The sequence below is a fragment of the Xenopus tropicalis genome, chromosome 7 (genome assembly GCF_000004195.4).
Source record: "Xenopus tropicalis strain Nigerian chromosome 7, UCB_Xtro_10.0, whole genome shotgun sequence".
Classification (NCBI taxonomy): domain Eukaryota; kingdom Metazoa; phylum Chordata; class Amphibia; order Anura; family Pipidae; genus Xenopus; species Xenopus tropicalis.
The window spans coordinates 63,657,887-63,680,450 of record NC_030683.2 but is presented as its reverse complement, the minus strand read 5'-3'; the positions used below and the strand labels follow the sequence as shown (position 1 = coordinate 63,680,450).

Here is a 22,564-nt window from a genome sequence, read left to right as displayed (position 1 = left end):
CTCATCCATTTCAAGAACAGTGAACTGGACCCTGATACACCCCCTCACTCAGGAGTCATTCAGGGTGTTTTGTCACCACAACAAATTCTAACCCAACAGGTAGGCAACAAAATGTTCAGCAATGCTCCATCATTTGAACTGCAATCACCTGGTCACACAGGTACACTCATTGCCACCCCTCACTTCTGAAAGATGTGAGTACTTTGGGCTCTTAGGGCACTGCAACATGCAGTGTTTTGCCTGCTGCTACAATGATAAAAAACCTGTTAAGGCCAGAACCCTTCTACAAAACAGGGGACTCTTAGCAAGAAATATTTTATTTGCATATTCTAGAATTTATTTCAAAAGAGATTTCAAAAGAATACTGTGCCACTGCAGAGAGGTATTTCTATGTTCCTATGAATCAGAAGTGTGAAGGCAGAAGAAATACACAGTGTACTTGCTTTTGAATGTCATCACCATTTATTATATTTTAAGTCTGGAACTGAACTGGAAAAGGATAACTTTGCAAGAAAATGGAGATTAGAAGGGGCAAAAAGAGGAGACATGTTTCTCTCATTTTTTTTTTTTTAAAAGTCTAAATCCTTAAAATTTCCCTGCCTTTCCAAATAGAGATAGTACAGGAATTCAAGTATGCCTTGAAGGGCTTTAATACAAAATGTTTCCTTTAAAAAAAGAAAGAAAAAAAAAATAACACACGAAAAGAGAGAAAACTTTGCACATGCCAGAGCCCCTGGCACCATTCACTTTGGTAAGGCTGAATAACAGATGCAAATTGGTGCTCCAGACACAGGAGGTAAGAGTTAAATCTCCTCCACATGGACTTAAGTGCAAAGCAGGCAAGGTGTTTATAACCTGGCAGATCTGTTCCCATTGCAAACTTCAAGAGTGCTCTCAAGATTTCAAGGTTCTGAGGGAAGAATACCAGGTGAACAACATTTGTATGTAAATAACTTATACAGGAGGGGAAAAAAAAGATCTTTTTTTTTTATAAAAAAAAAAAAAAAACAATCTGTTTTTTAGTCAATGTAAAGAATTTGATGCTAGACCATAGAATATAGTTTAAAATTCATCTATCACATTATGAAGCAGATGCCTCTGTCCCTGAATTAGGTTGGATGTCTTGCAGCTGAGTGATTTGCACAGAAGGATATTGTGACCGTAAATTTAACATTCATTATTGCATTTCACACATTTTTATGCATCCTATCTTAGATGAGGAATGCGGATATCCCAAGGCAATAAAGTAAAAACAGTAGCAGCAGGAAAACAAAAAGACTGAATAGGGGATATCGTGAGATTGTTGGCTTGTATTAAGTTTGTAGAGCAAACTTGATCATTTCTGTTCACCTATTTCACATACTGATTTACAGGAGCTATCTGTTGTAGGTGCTGCAATACTGGCCCTCTTTTCAAGAAACTATACCCCGAATCGTTTATTGAGGTGAGCTTTTCAATTTTGTGATATTGTTTTAAATATATGTACAGAATTCCATCTCTTGCTTTGAGGGCAGCCTTAGGCCATGACAAAGTTTTCTGAGATATATGAAATCAGTGATCTGCGTTTTGCTTGTCACGCATCCAAGCCTGGATTTTTTCCTTCAGTTCTGGCACTGTAAAAGAAAACACAAAATACACGTATTACATGTAATTGCTAGTGCTTTATACAGATTTGCAGCACTATGTCTTCTGTGACTTGTAAATGTAGGTCCAGTCATCATTCACAATTTTTATTTTGCCTTTATGATATGTAGCATTTAAGATGCAGCACTGTAACTAAACCAGCCTTAGATTTAATGGTTAGCTAACCTGTAAGAATTAAGTGCTTTTAATCTAGCAGTAAACTGGTGCTAGTTATTTGTTATATACACACACACACACACATATATATATATATATATATATATATATATATATATATATATATATATACATATATATACACACATACATACATATATATATATATATAATATAACATGCAAAGGAAAGCTGGCACTCACGTCTTATAGGAGTCGATGATGCCTGGGTGCAGTATATATTTAAAGTACATACAAAAAGAAAAGGAAAGATGCCGCACTCACAGGTCTTAGTGAAAAATTAAGGATGATTTATTCAGGCAGACTAACGTTTCGGCTGACTCCTCAGCCTTTTTCAAAGTGACAAATATACACATACATATGGTTTGGATGACAACAATGCTTTAGTAACTGGCTCATAATGGAATATAGACAATGCTTTGTACCTCACTGGGCCCTTTATCATGTCTTGATAAATGTTGCTGCTGATTCCTCACTACAAACTGTTTGCATATGTGACTTGAGACAGTTTGGGTCAAAAACTTTTATTAAGTGTCCTCTACGTTAAGCACTTCAATATTTGCTACAAATACAAATATACACAGAGCATAATAAAATGTGGAAAGAACAGAGTGTACTTTTTCTTTACATGACAACTGTGACCCAAAGCAGGTGCTAATTTTACAATTCCAGCTTGGGAATAAAGTTTTACAGGAATAAAGACACTAATTACTCTGAGACCTACATGGGGCAAGGGTACGCTTACTATGTCATGCATGTGACATCACATGCAGCCTGCGCATGACATCACACACACACCTACGTCGCAGTGTGCACTTAACGTCACTTCTGCTTTGCAACCCGACACCCTACCACCCCCAAAGCTCCTTCACCGGCAGAGGCTGGGGGGCACATTTTATTTTTTCTTAAAAAATAAATAAATAAAAACAAATATATAGGCACCGGAGGGCCACCCCCCCAAAACCAGCCGCCTGGTTTTTGAATGCTTGTGTGACTCCCCAGCACTTTATATATCTAAATGTGGCTTACGGGTATAAAAAAAAAAAAGGTGGGGACCTCTGGTGTACCTGCTAAGGGCCATTAATGATTTATGGGGGAAAAAAATTGGCTAAATTACATAAAGGAATAAAAGGACAATAGAAAGGATCCATGATACGTGATAAGAAAATTACACTACTGTACAAAAATCAATACAATTGTATTGCAAATAGCTTATTTGCCAGGGTGCAAGGTAATTGTTTTTGAAAAGAAAAAGGGATACAAAATAGTTGGCTATAAAACATCAAAGCCAGCAAACACCTCTGTTACTAATCATGTAAGGAGGAGTTTTTGTCAACTGGCAGATAAGAGCAGGCTGACAATCCGCCCCTACACTGTCTAAATCTTCTAAATATGCCATAGGCAGTTTAACAACAAACAGATTACCCCACTCAAAAAACAAAAGGAGTAAATAACTTTTAAAGCAGTGACAGAACACACTACTTGACACATCTCTCGTTTCTAGGTTAAACACTTTAACTTTAAGTATTATGTTGTAGGGAGTGCCTGTCTGAGCCAATTGGCAGTTGGTCTTAACTTTAGCTTTTTGTTCAGCAACTCATCAGTTTTGGACAGCTATCTGGCTGCTAGGGTCCAATATACCCTAGCAACCAGGCAGTGGTTTGAAGAATAGACATGAATATAAATAGAGGAGAGCCTAAATAGAAAGATAAGTAATAAAAAGTAACAATAAAAATAACATTATAGCATCACAGAGCAATAGTTTTTTTTGACTGCTGGGGTCAGTGATCCCAATTTGAAAGTTAGAAAGAGTCAGAAGAAAAAGGCAAATAATACAACTATACAAAATAAAAAATAAGTGAAAAGTTGCTAGGAATACAACATACTATGATACCCATTTAAATGCATCTTTAAAATAAACTTCCTAATATTAAAAACTATTGGCATAACTAGGTAGTACATAATTACTTACCTTCTAATTCTGGCTGGCCATACACACATTAAGCCCTACCCTTTTTCAAAACTCCACTATTTTAAACTGGTCCTTTTTTTTTTACCATGGTAAAGCCTAATATACATACGTCCACATGCATATTTCTTATTTTATTTCTAGCCAACAGATACCATGCTCACCCTAATAGCTAGAAAACCTACCAATGATGCACTGGAGATGAACACCATAGATGAAGAATGCAAATGTACAACAAAGCATAGCAAAAATATAAAGACAACAATTAAAAGTAATACTGACACTAAAAAAAACAAAAAAAACTACTGCAAAATATTAATGTATATTTTAAGTTACCTATATAGGTCATGGAATTGTCACTTATTGGCATCAGTGTAAACACCTCAACCACATGACTATATGGTCTCTAATGGTAGTATATCCTCAGATTTATACAAATCCTTTTTAGTAATTTGCACTGCCTACTGTAACTGATGGTTCTCTCATGGAAAAAAATACCATGTATCAACTAAAAAATGATGCAGTATAGTAAGTATAAATTCACTGCTTCTAGCCTTGCCCAGTAGATGCGACTCACCCGACTACGTCACAAACAGTTGTGGCACTTGCTCATTATGCACCTGCATTTGCCACAACATGGCTGCCCCCACCAAAAGCTAACTCCCAGTGTGGTGCCCTTTAATAACAGTGAAATCTTTGTAGAATAAACATTAACAAGAGCAATCATGCCACGTTTGGTACTGTAATAGTTATCATTTATACCTGGTTCAAGCATATTTTCTGTAAGTGTCTGTCTGTTAAATGGGTCTGTGGAAGAATTCAGAAGATGCCTTAAAATGATAGATCGATCCATGATGGTCCCAGATGGAAGTCTTACTGGTTCTGTCATCAGTGTGTCCATGAGAGGATCTGCATTTAGAAAAGAACATAAGAAGGAGTTGTGCAGTTTGAAAAATAAGCAAAACAAATCGTCTGAAGAAGCCCTACAGTAATATAAGGAAAACATGATATCTTGATAGATATCATGACTTCTATCTAGAGGTGCTTGGAAGTTTGTGAACCATTTAAAATTTTCTATATTTTTAGATGAATGTGACCTAAAAGAACCTTTTAAATGTTCAAACAAGTCCTAAAAGTAGATGAAGAAAACCTAGTAGAACAAAAATTATATTTATTGAAAAAAAAAAATCCAATAACATCTGTGTGTGGCAAAAGTAAGTGAATCCTTAGGATTATCATATAATTTTTACAGTTTCGAACTAGATTTTCTTCATTTACTTTTAGGACTTATAAAAATATGAACTGATCTTTCATAATTGAAGTACGGTTTTACGGTCACAAAAACATTCACTCAGTGGGTACACAGATTTACACTTCCAAAGAAAAGTCAGTGGCATGGTTAAGAAATCCACCCAGTACCAAGACTATACCTTGTGATTCAAACAATGGCATATCAACATAATAATACATATATGCAAGTAGTGTGTTCAACGGAATCTAGTTGCTAGTGGCTAGGAGAGGAGGTTCAGATGTGAATGCCTGTGCACCTTGGATCAATTAACTAAAGGAATGAAAACCCAGTCAAAAAACAAGCTAGTATTCAATAACTTTGGTGTTGCAATGTTTGTGCGCTATTGCTTGACTTTGAAAATAAAATGTGTGCGACGCTACATTTCTAGTGTCACAGTAGAAGTATGTCTAAACAAATGACCTTAAAGTACATGTAAACCCCACACAGAAAAATGTAATCAGTGAACAGCCTCTTTGAAATCTTTCAATACCTGTCACTCTGGTTGTCCAGAGGTCACTTAGATTTCTTTCTCCTCCTGAAACCCACTCGGCCCCCTCCCTCAGGAATTTGCTTAGACTTCTGGCTTGTGGGCATGCTCAGTTGTTTTAAGATCAGATTACTAAACACACCCTCCAGTATAGCAGCCAGTGAAGAGATGGCATTGCTAGTTCCCATAGAAACTCAGCTCTAGCTGTCTGCTTCAATTTTTTTCTCCCAGCTTTCTCTCCTGAGCTCAGCTCAAACAGAACTTTTATCAAAGACAGTTCTACCTGTGTGAGCCTGTATTCTTGATGAAATGTATGCTGAATAAGGGTCTTTGTGTGTGTGTGTACTGTTTGCAGATTTAAATGTATCTGATTATGTATCAGAGGTAAAATGGCCACCGGATGAAAGCTGCTATTTGCTTTAGGAAAATGTGATGGTGCTAGCAAACCGAGAGGATATATGCAGTACAAATGATGCCATTTGGGTGGGGGAGACGTGTCCAACTGATATACATTGTAGGCAAATGTAGGCTTTACATGTCCTTTAACCGCACACCTGAATGTTTGATTCGTTCACTGCACTGGTGGCGCAAATCTTTGGTAAGACTGGCAATTTGTCTGCTGTTGGAGCAGACAAATTGTAATGGAGGCACACACTAGATATATGCAGTTAGGGAGCTTACCCTATTTATTTTGACCACCTCAGATCTAAGGTGGTCAAAATAAATTGGGTAAGCTCTCCAATTGCATATATCTATTGTGGGCAGCTCTGTTACAATTTGTTTGCTACAGAAGCAATATGTAACACACCTCTAAATTCATCTGGCGCATCACTGTAATCTATCTCTGCACGAGCATTTCTGGCCACAATCTCTTCAACTTTCTCTGCAAGCAGCTTAAATTTTTCTATGGCAATTGTAGACTTAATTCCAGCTTTCTTCATTTTTGAAATAACTTCTTCAAAAAGTTCCTTGCTGTATGATCTCTGCAATAAAAACAGCATATAGTTTGCAAATCAACTTCTAAGCAAAAGTATTACTTAAACAGGTTGTTCACCTTACAAACACTTTTTTTAGTTTGAGGGGCACATTTACTAAAATTTGTCTTTTTCTGGCCTTGAAAATCATATGAACTCGACATGGTATAAATTCGAATTAAATTTTGTGCAAAACTTTTTAGTTCACATTGGAAAATCCCAAATCTTTCGAGTTAAAAGCATTAAAACTCGAAAAATTTTAGTTTAAACGGACATTCCTTCCCATTAATCGTTTTTATTTTTCCCAAACAGGAATTGCTCCAGCAGCCATTTTCTTGGAAAACAATAACGTGTTTAAGTTTCAATTAAAACTGGGTGAAACTTAAAACAGTGATGGAATTAACTTCCACTGGATAGGTGTGAAATGGAAACCAATGAGGGCATTAAGTTCCCCTTGAACTGGGTGAAACCAAAAACAAGGAGGAGGGATTAATTTGTCCTTGAAGTACAGGCTACACACACACATACAAGGTGTGTAAGGACCGCTGACATATATACAACCAGCAGAGAAAATTACCTGTGTTCAATTATGCGATCTTGAACATGTTCACTTGTTCAATTTGCATAAGGAAGTATATTCCATTATGTTTAGCAAATTAGGCACAATCAATTTTCCTACTTAATTTTACTAATGATTTCATTTAAGTGCAATTTTATAATAAAAAAACAAAGTATATATAAGAGTGAATAACAAATTTATAAAGTTATTGCACAAATCTACCCTTTTTCCCAAATTCAGCATAAAAAAATGGGTACACAAGAGTTATAATGTAATTTACACCAAAACTGCACTTTATTAAATGTCACACTGAATTCAACAAGGAAAATTAAGCCACACATAGAAACTGTACCTAGAACTTAGCTTAACTTATAAAACTGGGTGAAAAATTTAAACTTCTTATACAGTTTTACTTACTATGGCAAACTCAATTCACAGTGATAAAATTTTACCAGCTTTTACATTCTGAATAGTGGTGTAAAGGGGCCATACAAGGGCCGTTAAATGTTGCCAATAAACAGCTTATCAGCCCCTGTATCGGGCCCTCTAATGGGCCTACCTGACCAATACCTGGCCAAAAACGGGCCAGATGTTGAAAGTACAGGTTTAAAATTTCCCATAGGACGAGGACCTATTAGCTTGTTAATGTAGTCCTTGTTATACCGGTCTGTATTCTGTCATTGTGATTCAATTGTTTCGCCCTTGGGCCAAACAAGCAGATAAACCTTATATTGTTTTATTTTGTATCGCTGTATTTGAGAGTTGTATTTGTGCTGCATTTTAAACAACCTTTATAAATTGGGGCCTCTGACTTGACTAGCATAAAACAATAAAAAAAAAAATATATATGCTACTTCAATAATAGTATTCCTTCAAGTAGTACAAATCTAATATCAGTGGTCCATGGAATGTTAAAGGAGAAAATGAGGAATACTTATACATATATTGTTTTTAGTGGAAACAAACCTGATCATCAGCAATAGCTTTTGCAAACCGAGCACAATCTAAATGCAAATAGATATCTGTGAGCTGGTCCAGAAGTTTCTTTGGTTCAAAACCATATTTCTCTGGGTTCTCGACCTTCAGGTCTCGACATTTTGGTCCACACAATTGCTGGAGGTTAAAATTTAACATTGCTGCTAGCCTGGGCCCTAGTTCCTAAAGATAAGTAAAAAGATAAGATAATGCATTTTAAAAATGAAGACTCCAAAAGAACTCCACAGAATGCATAAATTAACTGCAATACTTACAGGTCTTAAGAAAGGTTTCTGCACTTGTTTAGTAAGGATGTGAAACATATCTACAGTCTCAGTTGCTAGAGCAAGATATGAACGAGAAACACGCTCATCCTGTGCAAGCTGTGACTGCCGTGCTTGCTGCTGATCCTAAAAACACAAGACAATTTAAAGTTCACAAAAAGCATGCAAGTATTTAAACTTGAAGAATCATGTAAGTTTAAAAAAACAGTAACATAAAAAAATGAAAGTGTATCAAATTAATTTATATATTATGTACTATTGCCCTGCACAGGTAAAAGTTGTGCGTTTGCTTCAGAAACACTATTATAGTTTATATTAACAAAGCTGCTGTGTAGCCATGGGGACAGCCATTCAAATCGAAAAAAGGAGAAAAGGCACAGGTTACATTGCATATAACAGATAAGCTGTGTAGATTCCCATAAAACTCTTCAGAGCTTATATTTTATCTCCTAATACATGAGTCAAAAATTCTGGAAAATGCGGTCACTCACAGTAGTTGTGCTTGGAAACTATTTAAATCAGTGCTGTCCAACTTCTGCGGTGCCGAGGGCCGGAATTTCTCTAGCATACATGGTGGAGGGCCGCTAATGGAAGCCAGTTTTGACCACTCCCCTTTTTAAACCACGCCCCCTTCAGACCACACCTATTTTATCACAATGGTGGTAATGCAGAAAAAACCCAATTGCTTGGTCCTTACTGCGGGGATATCAACCGTCATATGTGAAAGAATTATATTATATCATATTAAGATATACCCTTAAATCCATATGCTGCCTCCTCCTCCCCTGTGGATAGCACAGCAACCCCAGCACATAATAACACACCTTAGGGACCATTTAATGGCTATTTCCAACTGCTAACAAACCCCTGCAAGGTTCACCTTCCACAGGCAGCAAAAGGCAGGCAGATTATGGCACACACAGGCAGCACTCTGCCTGTCCTATGCTGCCTGTGTGTGCCATACTCTGCCTGCCCTACCCTGCCTGTGTGTGCCATACTCCGCCTGCCCTATGCTGCCTTTGTGTGCCATATTCTGCCTGCCCTTAGCTGCCTGTGTGTGCCATGCTCTGTCTGTCCTACCATGCCTTTGTGCCATACCCTCCCTGCCCTATGCTGCCTATGTGCCATAATGTGCCTACCCTATGCTCCCTGTGTGTGCCATACAAACAGGTAGCATAGTCCAGGCAGTCCCTACAATGTCTAAGGTGTGAACAGGTGAACAATGTGGGTGATTACAGCCTAAGCCTGAGGTGTGAACAATGCAGGGATTAAAAGGTGTGAACAGTACAGGGGATTACATTTTTAACCAATACAGGGGAATTACAGCCTAAATCTGTGGTGAGAACCATGCAGGGGGCCAGTTAATCTCAGTACTGATACAATTTAAAGCTTACTCAAAGGTAAACCATCAAAGCAGCCAGACAGGTGGGGGGCCACACAGAGGGGGGTCACGGGCCGCCAGTTGGACAGAACTGGTTTAAATAGATGTTTCACTTGCAGCCCTACTTTTGTTTTTTTTATAATGTGGAGACAAAATGTCTATGGGACTAAATAGCACAGCAAAATTGTCTAAGATATGTGCTGATGTTTTCTAAACGGTATACTGGAACCATTCCTGGCCAGGGTTGTATTCAGGTCATCTTGTGCGCAGGGCTCAACCTACCCCCTCCCCTTTGCAATTGGTGCATGCAGAGACGATGGTGCTGTACTGTGTATGCACTGACGATCTAACTGTACTGTGCATGCACTGTGCTGTGAAGCCCACAGCACAACTTCACTATTCCTAAACGATAAAACAAACATCTTAAAATTCCTTTTGTTCTTACCCTTTTCTTTAAATTTGCTTCAGTTACAAGGTTCTAAAAAATTTAAAAGCTTGTAGTCTGAGAGCTCTATTTTTCGGGCTCAAATGCACTCTTATTTTATGCATGTGATTTTCTATGTGGTAAGGGTAAGTTTTGACAAAACAGCATATTCTTAAACTATACTGTTAGTCTATATATATCTCCTAAATAAAGCAACATTTTATGTGTGAACGCATATCAGAAAATCACCCTTGGCAACTGTTCCCAATGTTCTTTGTTTCTCATCTCCTCCTGCATTTCATGGATGCGTTTAAGCGATTCTAGACTCTCATCCAGGAGAAATGTAGTATCATTTATGAGCATGTTTATATAACGTACAAACTGCTTGCCAGAGCTGGGGATAAAAAAAAAAAAAAATCAACTTCAGATACACAAACTTAAAGAATGGCAGTGTAGATTTAAAAAAACAAATTAACTAAAATAAGCGATAATGGTCAATATTGTTTTTAAATTAGCAAACACATTTTAACTAATAAATTCAGCAAGAATGAATATACTTTATCAAAAAAATCACACTACTTACTTGAACTCCTCCATGAAAGTGCTGTGATGAGCCATATTCTGCCACAGGCTTTTAAAAATAGTGCTGATGTGGTAACGAATGGTGAACTTATCATAGAACTCACTTGTGGAACCTGTATGCTCCACATCTATTAAAAATAAATGGTTTATTTTACAACAATAACAAGGGAAGAAGGAAAGCACATTCTAAAAGAGAAAAATATCAGTACTCCATTTCTTGCAACCAAGAAAACGTAAAAGAAACAATTTTTTCCATGAATTATTAAAAGGTCAACTGATAACAGTAGAAGGCTCATGACATATGATATTCACTACCGCAGACAGTTTTGGACTGACCCACCAGGAAAACTTCCAGTGGGCCCAGGTGTCTGCTCCTGCTTCTGACTATTTGACCTTAATGGTCATTCCCTATTTCTGAATGGGAACAAAGAGGAGAAATAGATAGAAGAATAGATGCTAACATGTAAATAAAATAAACTAGGCAAATAAAGAGGTTGGGCAAAGAAAGAAGGAAATATTTTTGGAGAGTAGGCCTATGGTCTAAGGTTTTCTGGTGAGCTCCTGAGGTCCCAGTCCGACACTGACTGCAGACGACTAAATCTCCTCCAAATGTTTTTTGGATCACCAGTTAGAAAATATATGCAGCTCTTTGTTTTTTCAAAGTTGTCAGAAGTTTACTCGCAAGGCAACTCCGGGCAAGAAAATCAAAGTGCTGCATAAGTTTTTATTCCACCACTGATTATTGCAAGTGGAAAACATGGGAGTAGATTTGTTGCCTGCGGTAGTGAAGATTTCTCTCAGGTGACAAACTTCTTGTGTGCCATGATCATAAAGGTCTCATAGCCAATAAAAAATAATACACTTGTATTCAATCAACACTGTTGTATCAATGATTTTTCTTCACCAAAGAGTAAACAAATAGGCGGACTTGCCAGTAATATTTCTACACCTAGTAAAATGGCCACAAATGATGAAGAAATGCAAGAGTAGGCCATGCAGTGCAAAACAGTATGTTTAAGCATAGTACGTTTTTTTTCTTTTTTCAGATGTCAACCTAACCACCTGTATACCATGTAAAAGTATACCTCCCCATTGTATGCATTCTAAAATAAATAAATAAAAAAAACAGGATAACACACATTAATGCACAAGGTGCTTAACCCATGTTTTATTTTATCAGTCACATTAAGTTATAAGACAAAATACACTTGAAGGAAAATGGCCTCATCAGACTTTTCCCCCTGAAACATTATTTCATTTTAAGAACTTTTATGGCTGTAAATAAATGGGTTAAGCACCCTATAAATCAGTCAGTGTGACTAACTAATAACTGCCATTCCAGGCATCATGTAAAAACTGAACTGTAGACATTGTGCACCCGAAATTTGGGAAAGGGATAACTGACTGCATTAGTCGGATCAAAGCAAATGTCAGAAATACTTAATTTAAGTACTGCAGTTACTAAAGAGGCTACACTGTGATAAACATGGATTTGATTGATGATTAGAAAGCAGAATATGAAACTGTTTAAGCTTGTGTTATGAACACCTTTCACTCATCTACTCCAATCAATAGCCACTCAATAACTTAAGCCTATCATAAGGCTTGCTACTATAACATCCATCTTCCCCTTTAATTTTCTCTTTAAAGGACAAGGCAACGCAAAATATAATTTTTTGCCTAACAAAAAGAAACCAAAATTCTAAGCAGCTTTGCAATATACATTTATTACAAGTTTGTAATGGTTTTTGAGTTATTTGTATTTATACTGGTAATTGCTATTAGAAGCAGGTGTTTTCCTGTCCTTTTCTATTCTCTGCCCTGGTAGCTCTGACTGTTGAAACATTGTAACACAAGCCAGCAGACTGACAGACCTGCCTTGCTGGAGAAGCAAGAGCTTTGCAACATTGTTTAAAATGTAACAACCAGGAGTTCAGCAAATGCTGCTTTCAATAGCAATTATATTTACAAATAACATTTAAAGCGCTAATTTTTTTTTAACTATTTCATATTGGAAAGTTGCTTAGAATTATGTTTTCTTTCATTATGCAAAAAATTATTTTTGGGGTTGACATGCCCTTTAAGCACTGCAGTTAAAAACTTAACAACTAAAGAAAAAAGATCCCCCTGACAAGGACATGATACAGTTATCATGTGGATCAGTAGTGATGGACACAGAAAGGGTGATAACGCCATCTTTATTGGCTGAAAAATCAGTGCTTTAAGATTATATTCTCATCACCAAATCCTCACCTGTGTAAAATTTCATCAGTGAGGGGACTAAAAGTTTAGTTGACAAAGGGTGACTTTCAATCATTTCAAAGAACTTTTGAGTTCTGTGCTGGATGGCAGGATTGGTCACAAACATGACTTCTACTAGCTTGGCCACAAGGTAAGGATTTCGTATATAGTTCTGATTGCACAGCAGCACGACTAAGAAAGTTGCAACATCTTGCGTGCAGGGTTCAAAAAGAACCTGAGGAGCATATCTGAAAAAAGAAGGTAAACAAGGCTGTTAAACATTATAATATGGTAAATGCTTAGTTATATAATACACAAGCAGACTCACAGGCAAGACTTTTAATTCTAATTATCCAGGGCTGGGACTTTTTTTTTTTTTTTTTAAAGAATAGGAGCACCAAGCCAGCTTATCTATTAGAATCATTGGAGAGGTCTAATAAACTGAAATTCTCTGTTAACTTTAGCTTGTATTGTGATGTAAGGTAAGATTTATCAATGGTCAAGATTTCTCCAAAAGTGTTAACTCAAGATTTTTTGCTATTTGTCAAATCTTGTGTCTTCTTGTGGGCGTTTTATGATTGAGAGACTTTGGGTACCCAGGAATTCCAATTCCATGAACATTCAGTTATCCATGAGACAAGCTGGACAATCTCTTGTGCTGGTCTGATTTGTTTACCAAGATAAGTTTGCTGGAGACAGACAAACCAAAGCCCAGGATTACAAAAAGGTTTTTAAATCTACAGCTGAAAAGATTCTTAAGTATTTTAAACAATGTACTTACTGCACAATAAAAAACAAAAATTCAGCAACATCTTCTACATAAAACTCAGGCAGCGTTGCAAACATTTTGGGTATATCCAGATTTAAAGGCATTGTTATGCTATTGGAAAAGGAGAAGAGATCAAATTTTATATACATTAACAATGAAAATAAAAATAAATAGATGCTAAAACAACCCGGTAGCTAATGAACATTTATTGTACTGTTAACTGCACAAAGCAAAAAACATACAAAATAAACAAATTTAGAAACCATAACTACACTACACATTCAAAAATAAAATGAGAATCAATTTTTAGTGCCTCTTATACATCCCTAGTGTTATGAGTACCGGGAGATCGGCATACGCTCTTACCACGTGCAGATGTGCGCATGCGCAATAGGGCTTTGAAGCCGCTTCACATCACACCATGATGTAATTGGACATGCTAATGTCACTTTGGCACCAAATTCAAAGTTAAATAGTTCTATATTGTGTATTTTCATTGCCCAAGCTGGTTCTAAGTTTCTAGATCATAGCTGAAGCCTTTTGCCTTTGCTCTGCTGGTTACTGACTCTGAATCTCCGCTGAATGCCTTTCGCCATTGCCTGACTCTGATGTTGCCTCTGCCTGGTCCCTCTTGTACCACGTTTTTCTATCAACCTTGGCAGAGTTTAGAATCTCTGTCTTCCCCGCAAAAGGGCGTTGGTGAAAGCTGGGGCTGCCAGGGCTCTTATATTTCACCTAAAAGGTTGGTACCAACAGTCTACGGACTTCCTCATACTACAGACCATAACAGAAAGCTTTTGGCAAATCAGGGAAGTTGGACAGCTTGAATACAAAATGATGTAACAGGTAATAGTACTTACCACATAGCTACAGAGAAGTTAGCTCTGAAAAATCACTGTGATCTAAGCTAGTTTAGCTGAAACCCTTGTCCATAAAAAGCAACTTTTGATTTCTAGATGAATCTCTGTAACCTGCTGTTCTTCATGATCTTCACAGTGGTTAATTAGTCAGAAGAGAAAAAAAACACAACAAAAACAAACGCTCACTTTGGGTATGAAGGATCCATGATACGTAGTAGGAACTGGATCACCATTCCATAAAAATTTAAACATCTCCGGAGAAAACTTTCATCCAATAAACCAGTATCCGCACAGGCTTTGCAGCGCACCAGCTTCTGCAATTTAAACAACAGTAGGGTTGAACCATATGAAAACTGCTGTTAATTTTAGAAACAAAAAAAAGATTGACAGACATCAACAGCCTCACAGAGAAATCCAGTCCAGAAATTTGCATCATTTAATAACAAGAGGCAAATCAAGCCTTGGCGCAGTAACAAAACAGCACCTTCCAATAGTAGAATATTATATAAGGCAAGTTTCTGATTATTAAAGGGGAAGTTCACCTTCAGACAATAGTTTAGGTGAACACAAAGACACACATTTAGTTAAGGCACACCAAGTAACAAGTTAAAATGAATTTTTATTGGTTATTATTAAAATTGATTAAAATAAACTGAAAGGGGGAAGGAAAGGTTAAAAAGGGTAAGACCAAGCGCTTGTTGATATACAAGGTTTCACTTTTACTATTGCAACATTGAAACACTGTTGCAAATGGAATTATAATTCCTATATTTGTTACTAAGAGAACTATTATGGGGTTTGTACAGTTCATATATCGTACCAAATGATATGTTAAGGATTTTTACAATTAGTGCAGGTTTCTTAAAATGTATAAAGGAATTCTCACAATGAAGTCTAAGGGATCTTTTGTCCGCTTTTAGTCCCTGACAGGGTACTTTCTAAATAGAGATATTTGCACAGGTTGCGATTCACACTATTATGCCGTTCTTTCACCAGTAATTCTCTCGCTGTTATTTTAAATACAGGTAATATAAGCACCGGTTAGGTCTCCATTATGACTCCACTCAGGGAAGAATTAAGTTATTGATTACAAATGAAACCGTTTGAGCGGGTAGTGAGTAGCGTGTGTGGGAGCCTAATGTGCACCGCACTGATTCGTCTATCCTGCGAGGTTTATCATTCGCGCTCCGGACCGCCAGGTATATTGGGAAGTGTGCCACGCGGGCTGTGCAGGATACAACCCCCCACCGCTACTTTTGTTTTACCAAAAGGATCGGTATCCTGTGTGTGATCGTAGTACTCATCAGTACCAGCGGGAGAATTCCTAAGACTTAAACGCAATTGTACATCTCAAGAAACTTTTCGCCTGAGGGCAAAACAGTTAAAAACTAGACTGAAAGAAAGAGGTTATCCCAACAAAATCTTGAAACAAGCATATCACAGAGCGCTCACCACCAAGAGAGACACCCTTCTAAAAACCAAATCGGCAAAAACTCAAGACGAACAACAAGTAAGATTCATAACAACATACGGCCCACAATCATATAAGGTACAACAAATAATCCAGGAATTGTGGCCAATCATACGCCAAGATCCTGATTTACAAGATATATTGCCTGAAAAAGTTTCATTTTGCTATAAAAGATGTCAAAACCTAGGGGATCACCTCACTAGAAGTCATTTTGCAGGAAGGAGACGACAGCCCCCAGTCAAAGGGACCTTTAGATGTGGAAGCTGTGTCTCCTGTAGTATGGTTAAAAACCAGGACTCTTTCACTGACCGGTTTGGCAATTTACAACTTGTAAATGATTATATCAATTGCAAGACTTCAAATGTTATATACTGCATTGAATGCCCCTGTAATAGAAAATATATTGGCATGACCACACAAAAACTTAACAAAAGAATTCAAAAACATGTAAGCACCATTAACATGGCCAAGGAAGATCAGAAAAAGAATAAAATTCTGAGTACTGTAGCCAGCCATTTCTTAACATATCATAACGCCAACCCTGAAAAATTACAGTTTTGGGGAATCGAACATGTGTCTCTGGGTATAAGAGGAGGAAATATATCTGAACTCCTCCTAAAACGTGAAAGTAAATGGATCTTTACGTTGAATACTTTAGCCCCAGTTGGACTAAATGAAAAGATTGAATTCTCCACTTTTTTAAGATGATTTCTTGTTCTTATCTCGAAATCATTAAGACCTTGCCCCCAAAAAATTTTTTTATTCACTAAAAATATTCTTTTTATTCACAATTTCACGAGATCTTACTTTTTATCAAAAACGGGCAAATACTTACCTTGTATTGTTTTTTCACGTAACAGTCACTTAGATTAAGTTGTTTTAATTTATATATTTTCTAATCTAACTGTACAAAGACAAACGATTTATTATAGTCTGTCCATTCACCTTTTGTAGTTTTGTTCTGCCCAAATTTATTCACAACACTATTAGTGCATCTTTCATCTTCACATATTTTATTAGCAGAAATACACAGCACTTTCACTATTATATTAGTAGGAGGCATGTCATGTATCGGCAAACACTTGGCAATTATGCACAACCGATGCTTCCTCCTTCACTTTTGATTATTGCTTTTTTTATTGACAACTTTTATCATTATTTCATTATTTGTTCCTTGGTCTATACACATTCACTTTAACTTTTCCTACAGAACGACTTTTAGTAATCACCAATCTTGGAACTTATGGCATAATTAACCCCTTTTTTTGTTGGTTCTTCACTGATCAGTCATTTACCTTCTTTTCTGTTATTGTAACAGATTATTAGGTTTTTAAATAAATAAATTATTAAAAGATAAAAACAGTCAAAGAATGAAAAATAAAACCAACCAATGATATAAGTTCATAATAATGAGGGAGCCATTAATGAACTATTATCGTTACTCTTAAAGGGATAGATATTAACAAAGATTGATATATTGAAGCCACGCTAATGTTAGGCCTTTCCCCGTTACAGCTTTAACAAAAATTTTGAAAGTAATCGCAATCCACGTGTAAACAGACAACGACTGTGATTGGTGGGGGCGAGTATTTAAACAACTTTCACGGAGGCTCTGATGTTCGCCTTGAGAAAGCAGTACATGCGAAACGCGCGTCGGCGTCTTAAGCCATGCGCTTGTTGATTCGTGAAGTAATGTTAAATTGATAGTAATGATCGATACTAAAGAGAATAGGGACAGCTAATGTTGACGGCACCAGCTTATGGCTGCCAAGGGACAAAAATAGCCGTTTTTATAGCTCTAATCTAAGAGATGTTCTTCTGACTAGTATTGCAAGCATAGCAGTATCCGCTGACAACGCCCAATATAGGCAATTCATCGGATGCAACTAGCGGTTTGCTACAATAATAAGCGATTTCCGGGTAGGCTGCGCAGTATTAAAAAAACCGGCTACATTTGGTTTAGCTATTAGCAACCTAAATAGTACCGGATCTTACAGCATAGTTAACTAGTCTACACTAATAGCCCGCTTTGATACACGGCCCCGAACTCCGGGATAATTAGTTTGCCAATATATGTGGCCCCGTACCCTGAGTACTACGATCACACACAGGATACCGATCCTTTTGGTAAAACAAAAGTAGCGGTGGGGGGTTGTATCCTGCACAGCCCGCGTGGCACACTTCCCAATATACCTGGCGGTCCGGAGCGCGAATGATAAACCTCGCAGGATAGACGAATCAGTGCGGTGCACATTAGGCTCCCACACACGCTACTCACTACCCGCTCAAACGGTTTCATTTGTAATCAATAACTTAATTCTTCCCTGAGTGGAGTCATAATGGAGACCTAACCGGTGCTTATATTACCTGTATTTAAAATAACAGCGAGAGAATTACTGGTGAAAGAACGGCATAATAGTGTGAATCGCAACCTGTGCAAATATCTCTATTTAGAAAGTACCCTGTCAGGGACTAAAAGCGGACAAAAGATCCCTTAGACTTCATTGTGAGAATTCCTTTATACATTTTAAGAAACCTGCACTAATTGTAAAAATCCTTAACATATCATTTGGTACGATATATGAACTGTACAAACCCCATAATAGTTCTCTTAGTAACAAATATAGGAATTATAATTCCATTTGCAACAGTGTTTCAATGTTGCAATAGTAAAAGTGAAACCTTGTATATCAACAAGCGCTTGGTCTTACCCTTTTTAACCTTTCCTTCCCCCTTTCAGTTTATTTTAATCAATTTTAATAATAACCAATAAAAATTCATTTTAACTTGTTACTTGGTGTGCCTTAACTAAATGTGTGTCTTTGTGTTCACCTAAACTATTTACTACTACATTTAAGTGCACCCAACACATAAGCTATAGTGCGAGGCGCACCTTTAACCCCGAGCACCTTCAGACAATAGTCTGAACTTGAGCAACCCCTGTTGCATGCCTTCCCTCTCCTGCTTCATTTGCATTTCATTGATCTCACTAGCTGAATTTCACCAGCCAATGTTATCAAAGATGTGCAAATGAAGGCACCTGGTTCAGTGCAACTTTCTTATTTGGCTGCCTGTCATATCATGGTCTGGAAAATCCCCTAAGAGAGCAGAGAGAGTTTAAGCTCATTCACACATATATAGATGATTTACAAAAATGTTTTTTCTTACAGCTGTTTAAATGCAGACTATTGTCTGAAGGTGAACATCCCCTTTAAAAGTGCAGATGAATATTTCTGCAGTGTTATTACATCAGCCCCTGTTTTATGTAAGAGGCGCTTTTTTAAGAGAAACTTAAAAACAAAAGTCTTAACACTAACATGTCCTCAAAAAAAAAAAACTGCTACCTACCTCAAGCTTCAAATGAGACTTCCTTTTTTTATCATGCACAACAAAACCCCCACATTCACCTCAAATGGAAATGCCTTTGACTAGACTACAGAACTAAAAATAAAAACAAACCTTGAGTTGAGTTTTGCAGCGCTTTAACATTTCTCTGTGTCTTGCAGCTAATGGGGAATCTTTCCACTGACTTTCATTATTCTTAAGCTCTTCAACAGTCCTGCAAAATCATAGAAAAGAAAGTGAAAGGAAAAGGCAGTACAACAGCAAGATAGTTTGAAAATGTATCTTTTTTTTTTAATCGCTGCTGAATAGATAGGGCAAAATTGTGTATTTTTTAGAAAAAGGAGCAGAAACCTTAGGCTTACTAGAGATAAAAAAAATAAAGTTCTTCGACGAGTTTTAACTTGTATGCTTGTTACAGGGCACCACGCACACATTCAAAAGCTCTCTACAACCAACAAAACAAATACAGATCCTTTTCCTCTTGCTTAACACAGTTTTGAGCTTCTTGGTTCCCATTCTTTTAGTAGTTACTCAGAACTGTTGGACAGCTTTTCACGTGTATCAGTTTTATTACATTTATATACTCCTAGGTTAAAACACAGGTTCCACTGTAAGTTTATGTTGATAATGTTAAGGAGCACAAGCCTTCAGTATTTTGTCCCCTAATGCATAGACATCCCAAAAATAAATATATTCCCTAAGATTTTCCAGCATCTAGAGCAGCCTCCTGTGCAGGACATTGGCTGGTGCTGTGGGATACAGGTGATAATCAGGGTGTGTGCATGAGGTGATCCTCATGCACACAACCTAGGCTGCTCTAGATGCTGGAACACAGGAGGGGGGACACAGGAACAGTGGGGTATAGCTGGTACCACTAGGAGGCAGGACACAACAACTAAGAACAGTTTGGCTCCTCCTCTACTGGCTATACCCCCAGCAAGCGGAGCCTAGATCAGTTTGTACCAAGTACGCAGGAGTGTAATAACCTAAATAACATATTCAACTTGTAACTATATACATGCCTGATGATACAGCAAGGGCCTCTCTCTGGGAGGGAAGTCCTGTGTCCCCCAAGCGACTGGAGAGAAAGAGATTTAACAGTGAGTACACAAAATCTCCTTCTCTCCACCATCTGCTTGGGGGACACAGGAACAGTGGGGAGGTCCCAAAGCTGTCCCCGTAAGGAAGGGTGGGAGAGAGGTGGGTGTCAGATGCCGCAAAAGTATCGAATTGGTAGAATTTGATGAATGAGTGGAGAGATGTCCAAGTGGCTGCTTTGCACAGCTGTTCTGCTGAGGCTTGATTCCCAGAAGGCCCAGGACGTACTCATCCCTCTGGTGGAATGTGCCTTTAGACCTGAAGGGGGTTCCAATTTCTGTGCTGCATAGGCCTTTTGGATTGCTTTCTTTATCCAGCGAGATATAGCCAACTTTGATGCTGAGGTGCCCTGGTGTGGTCCTGAGGGTAAGATAAGCAGGGAATCTGACTTCCGGATGTCGCAAACTCTGTGCAGATAAAACCTGAGATCTAGGGAATGAAGAGCCACCTCCTTGGGATTGGATGGAGAAGGGCAAAAGGTAGGTATGACTATCTCTTGATTCAGGTGAAAGGAGGAAACCACCTTGGGTAGAAATTGTGGTACTGTTCGCAGGACTGCTCTATCATTGTAAAAGATTAGGAATGGGGCCTTGTGTGACAGCGCGCTGAGTTCAGAGATGCGTCTTGCTGATGCCAGAGCCAGGAGTAGGACTGTCTTCCAAGTGAGCCATTGCAGAGGGACTGAGGCCAATGGTTCAAAGGACTGGTGTTGGAGTGCCTGGAGGACTAGGGAGAGGTCCCAGTTGGCTGTTGGATCCTGGTATGGGGGTGCTAGATGAGTTACCCCCTGTATGAAGGTTTTCACGTCCGGGAGGAGCGCTAGGCGCTTTTGGAACAGGATTGAGAGCGCAGAGATCTGTGATTTGAGTGAGCAGAGGGATAATCCTATGGAGAGGCCGGCTTGTAGGAGCTCCAGAATGTTGGGGACCGAGAATTCTTTGAAATCCACCCTTTTCCGGTCGCACCATTGGTGGGTAAGTGGACCAGACCCTATGGTAGATATTGGCGGATATGGGTTTGCGGGCTTCCCGCATGGTGTGGACCATGGCGTCAGAGAACCCCTTGCCTCTTTAGTATCTGGATATCAAGAGCCACACCGTCAATTTGAGGTTGGAGGGGTTTGGGTGCCGAATGGGCCCCTGGGTTAGCAGGTCTGGGGGAACCGGAAGAGTCCAGGGTTCTACCACCGATAGGTTGAGGAGTTCCGAGAACCAGGTTCGGCGGGGCCAGCTGGGAGCTATGAGAATGAGGGTCGTGTGCAGTGTTCTGAGTTTCTTGATTGTTCTGGGGATGAGCGGTAGGGGGGGAAAGGCGTAGGCGAGACAAAAGTTCCATGTGGATGTTCGACGTGCGTCGACACCCAAGGCCAGAGGGTACCGGGTGATGAAGTTAGGAACCTTCCTGTTCTGTCTTGAGGCCATCAGGTCTATGTCTGGGACTCCCCACTTTGACGTAATGTCGTGGAAGATGTCTTCTTTTAGTGACCACTCATTTGGATCTAGGGACTGGCGGCTCAGGAATTCCGCCTCCCAGTTTAGGAGAAATGGGATGTAAATGGCCGATAGCTGGGTCTGGTTGTTCTCCGCCCAGCGAACTACGAGTTTGACCTCGTTTAGTGCTGCCCTGCTCCTCCTGCCCCCTTGGTGATTGATGTACGTCACTGCTGTGGAGTTGTCCAATTGGACCTTCACCGCCTTCCCTGTCAGCTCGTGCTGCCAATGGCGTAGGCCAATTCGGATTGCCCTGATCTCCAAGAGGTTGATCGGGAGGATCTTCTCCTCTGATGTCCATTGGCCCTGGGCTGCCCGGCCTTCTAGCGTCGCTCCCCATCCGAAGAGACTCGCGTCCGTCATCAGGATGTGCCAGCAAGGGTCCCCGAGGGGCTTGCCTGAAGGGAGGTTGCTGGTCTGCAGCCACCAGGAGAGTGATGCTCTTGTTTGGCGGGATAGACGGATCTCCTGGAGTAAGGAATTCTGCTTCCAGGAGGTGAGAATATTCCACTGAAGTGGAAGGTGGTGTTGGGCGAAGGGAATT

At 38.7% G+C, this 22,564-nt stretch overlaps 1 protein-coding gene across 4 annotated transcripts in view; it reads right to left on the bottom strand.

Moving 5' to 3' along the window:
• Positions 1-439: 439 nt before the first annotated feature.
• Positions 440-22,564, bottom strand: part of ube4b (ubiquitination factor E4B) — a 92,383-nt gene continuing 70,258 nt past the window's right edge. For all 4 annotated transcript variants that reach the window (XM_031906349.1, XM_018095832.2, XM_018095833.2 and 1 more), the window contains 11 exons: positions 19,547-19,646; positions 14,803-14,930; positions 13,769-13,867; positions 13,000-13,235; positions 10,748-10,874; positions 10,414-10,558; positions 8,351-8,485; positions 8,067-8,258; positions 6,376-6,550; positions 4,552-4,698; positions 440-1,613 (listed from right to left, as the gene is read on the bottom strand). In XM_031906349.1, the coding sequence (XP_031762209.1) occupies positions 1,552-1,613; positions 4,552-4,698; positions 6,376-6,550; positions 8,067-8,258; positions 8,351-8,485; positions 10,414-10,558; positions 10,748-10,874; positions 13,000-13,235; positions 13,769-13,867; positions 14,803-14,930; positions 19,547-19,646 (1,546 nt within the window). In that variant the 3' untranslated portion in view covers positions 440-1,551. The remainder of the gene's footprint in view (positions 1,614-4,551; positions 4,699-6,375; positions 6,551-8,066; positions 8,259-8,350; positions 8,486-10,413; positions 10,559-10,747; positions 10,875-12,999; positions 13,236-13,768; positions 13,868-14,802; positions 14,931-19,546; positions 19,647-22,564) is intronic.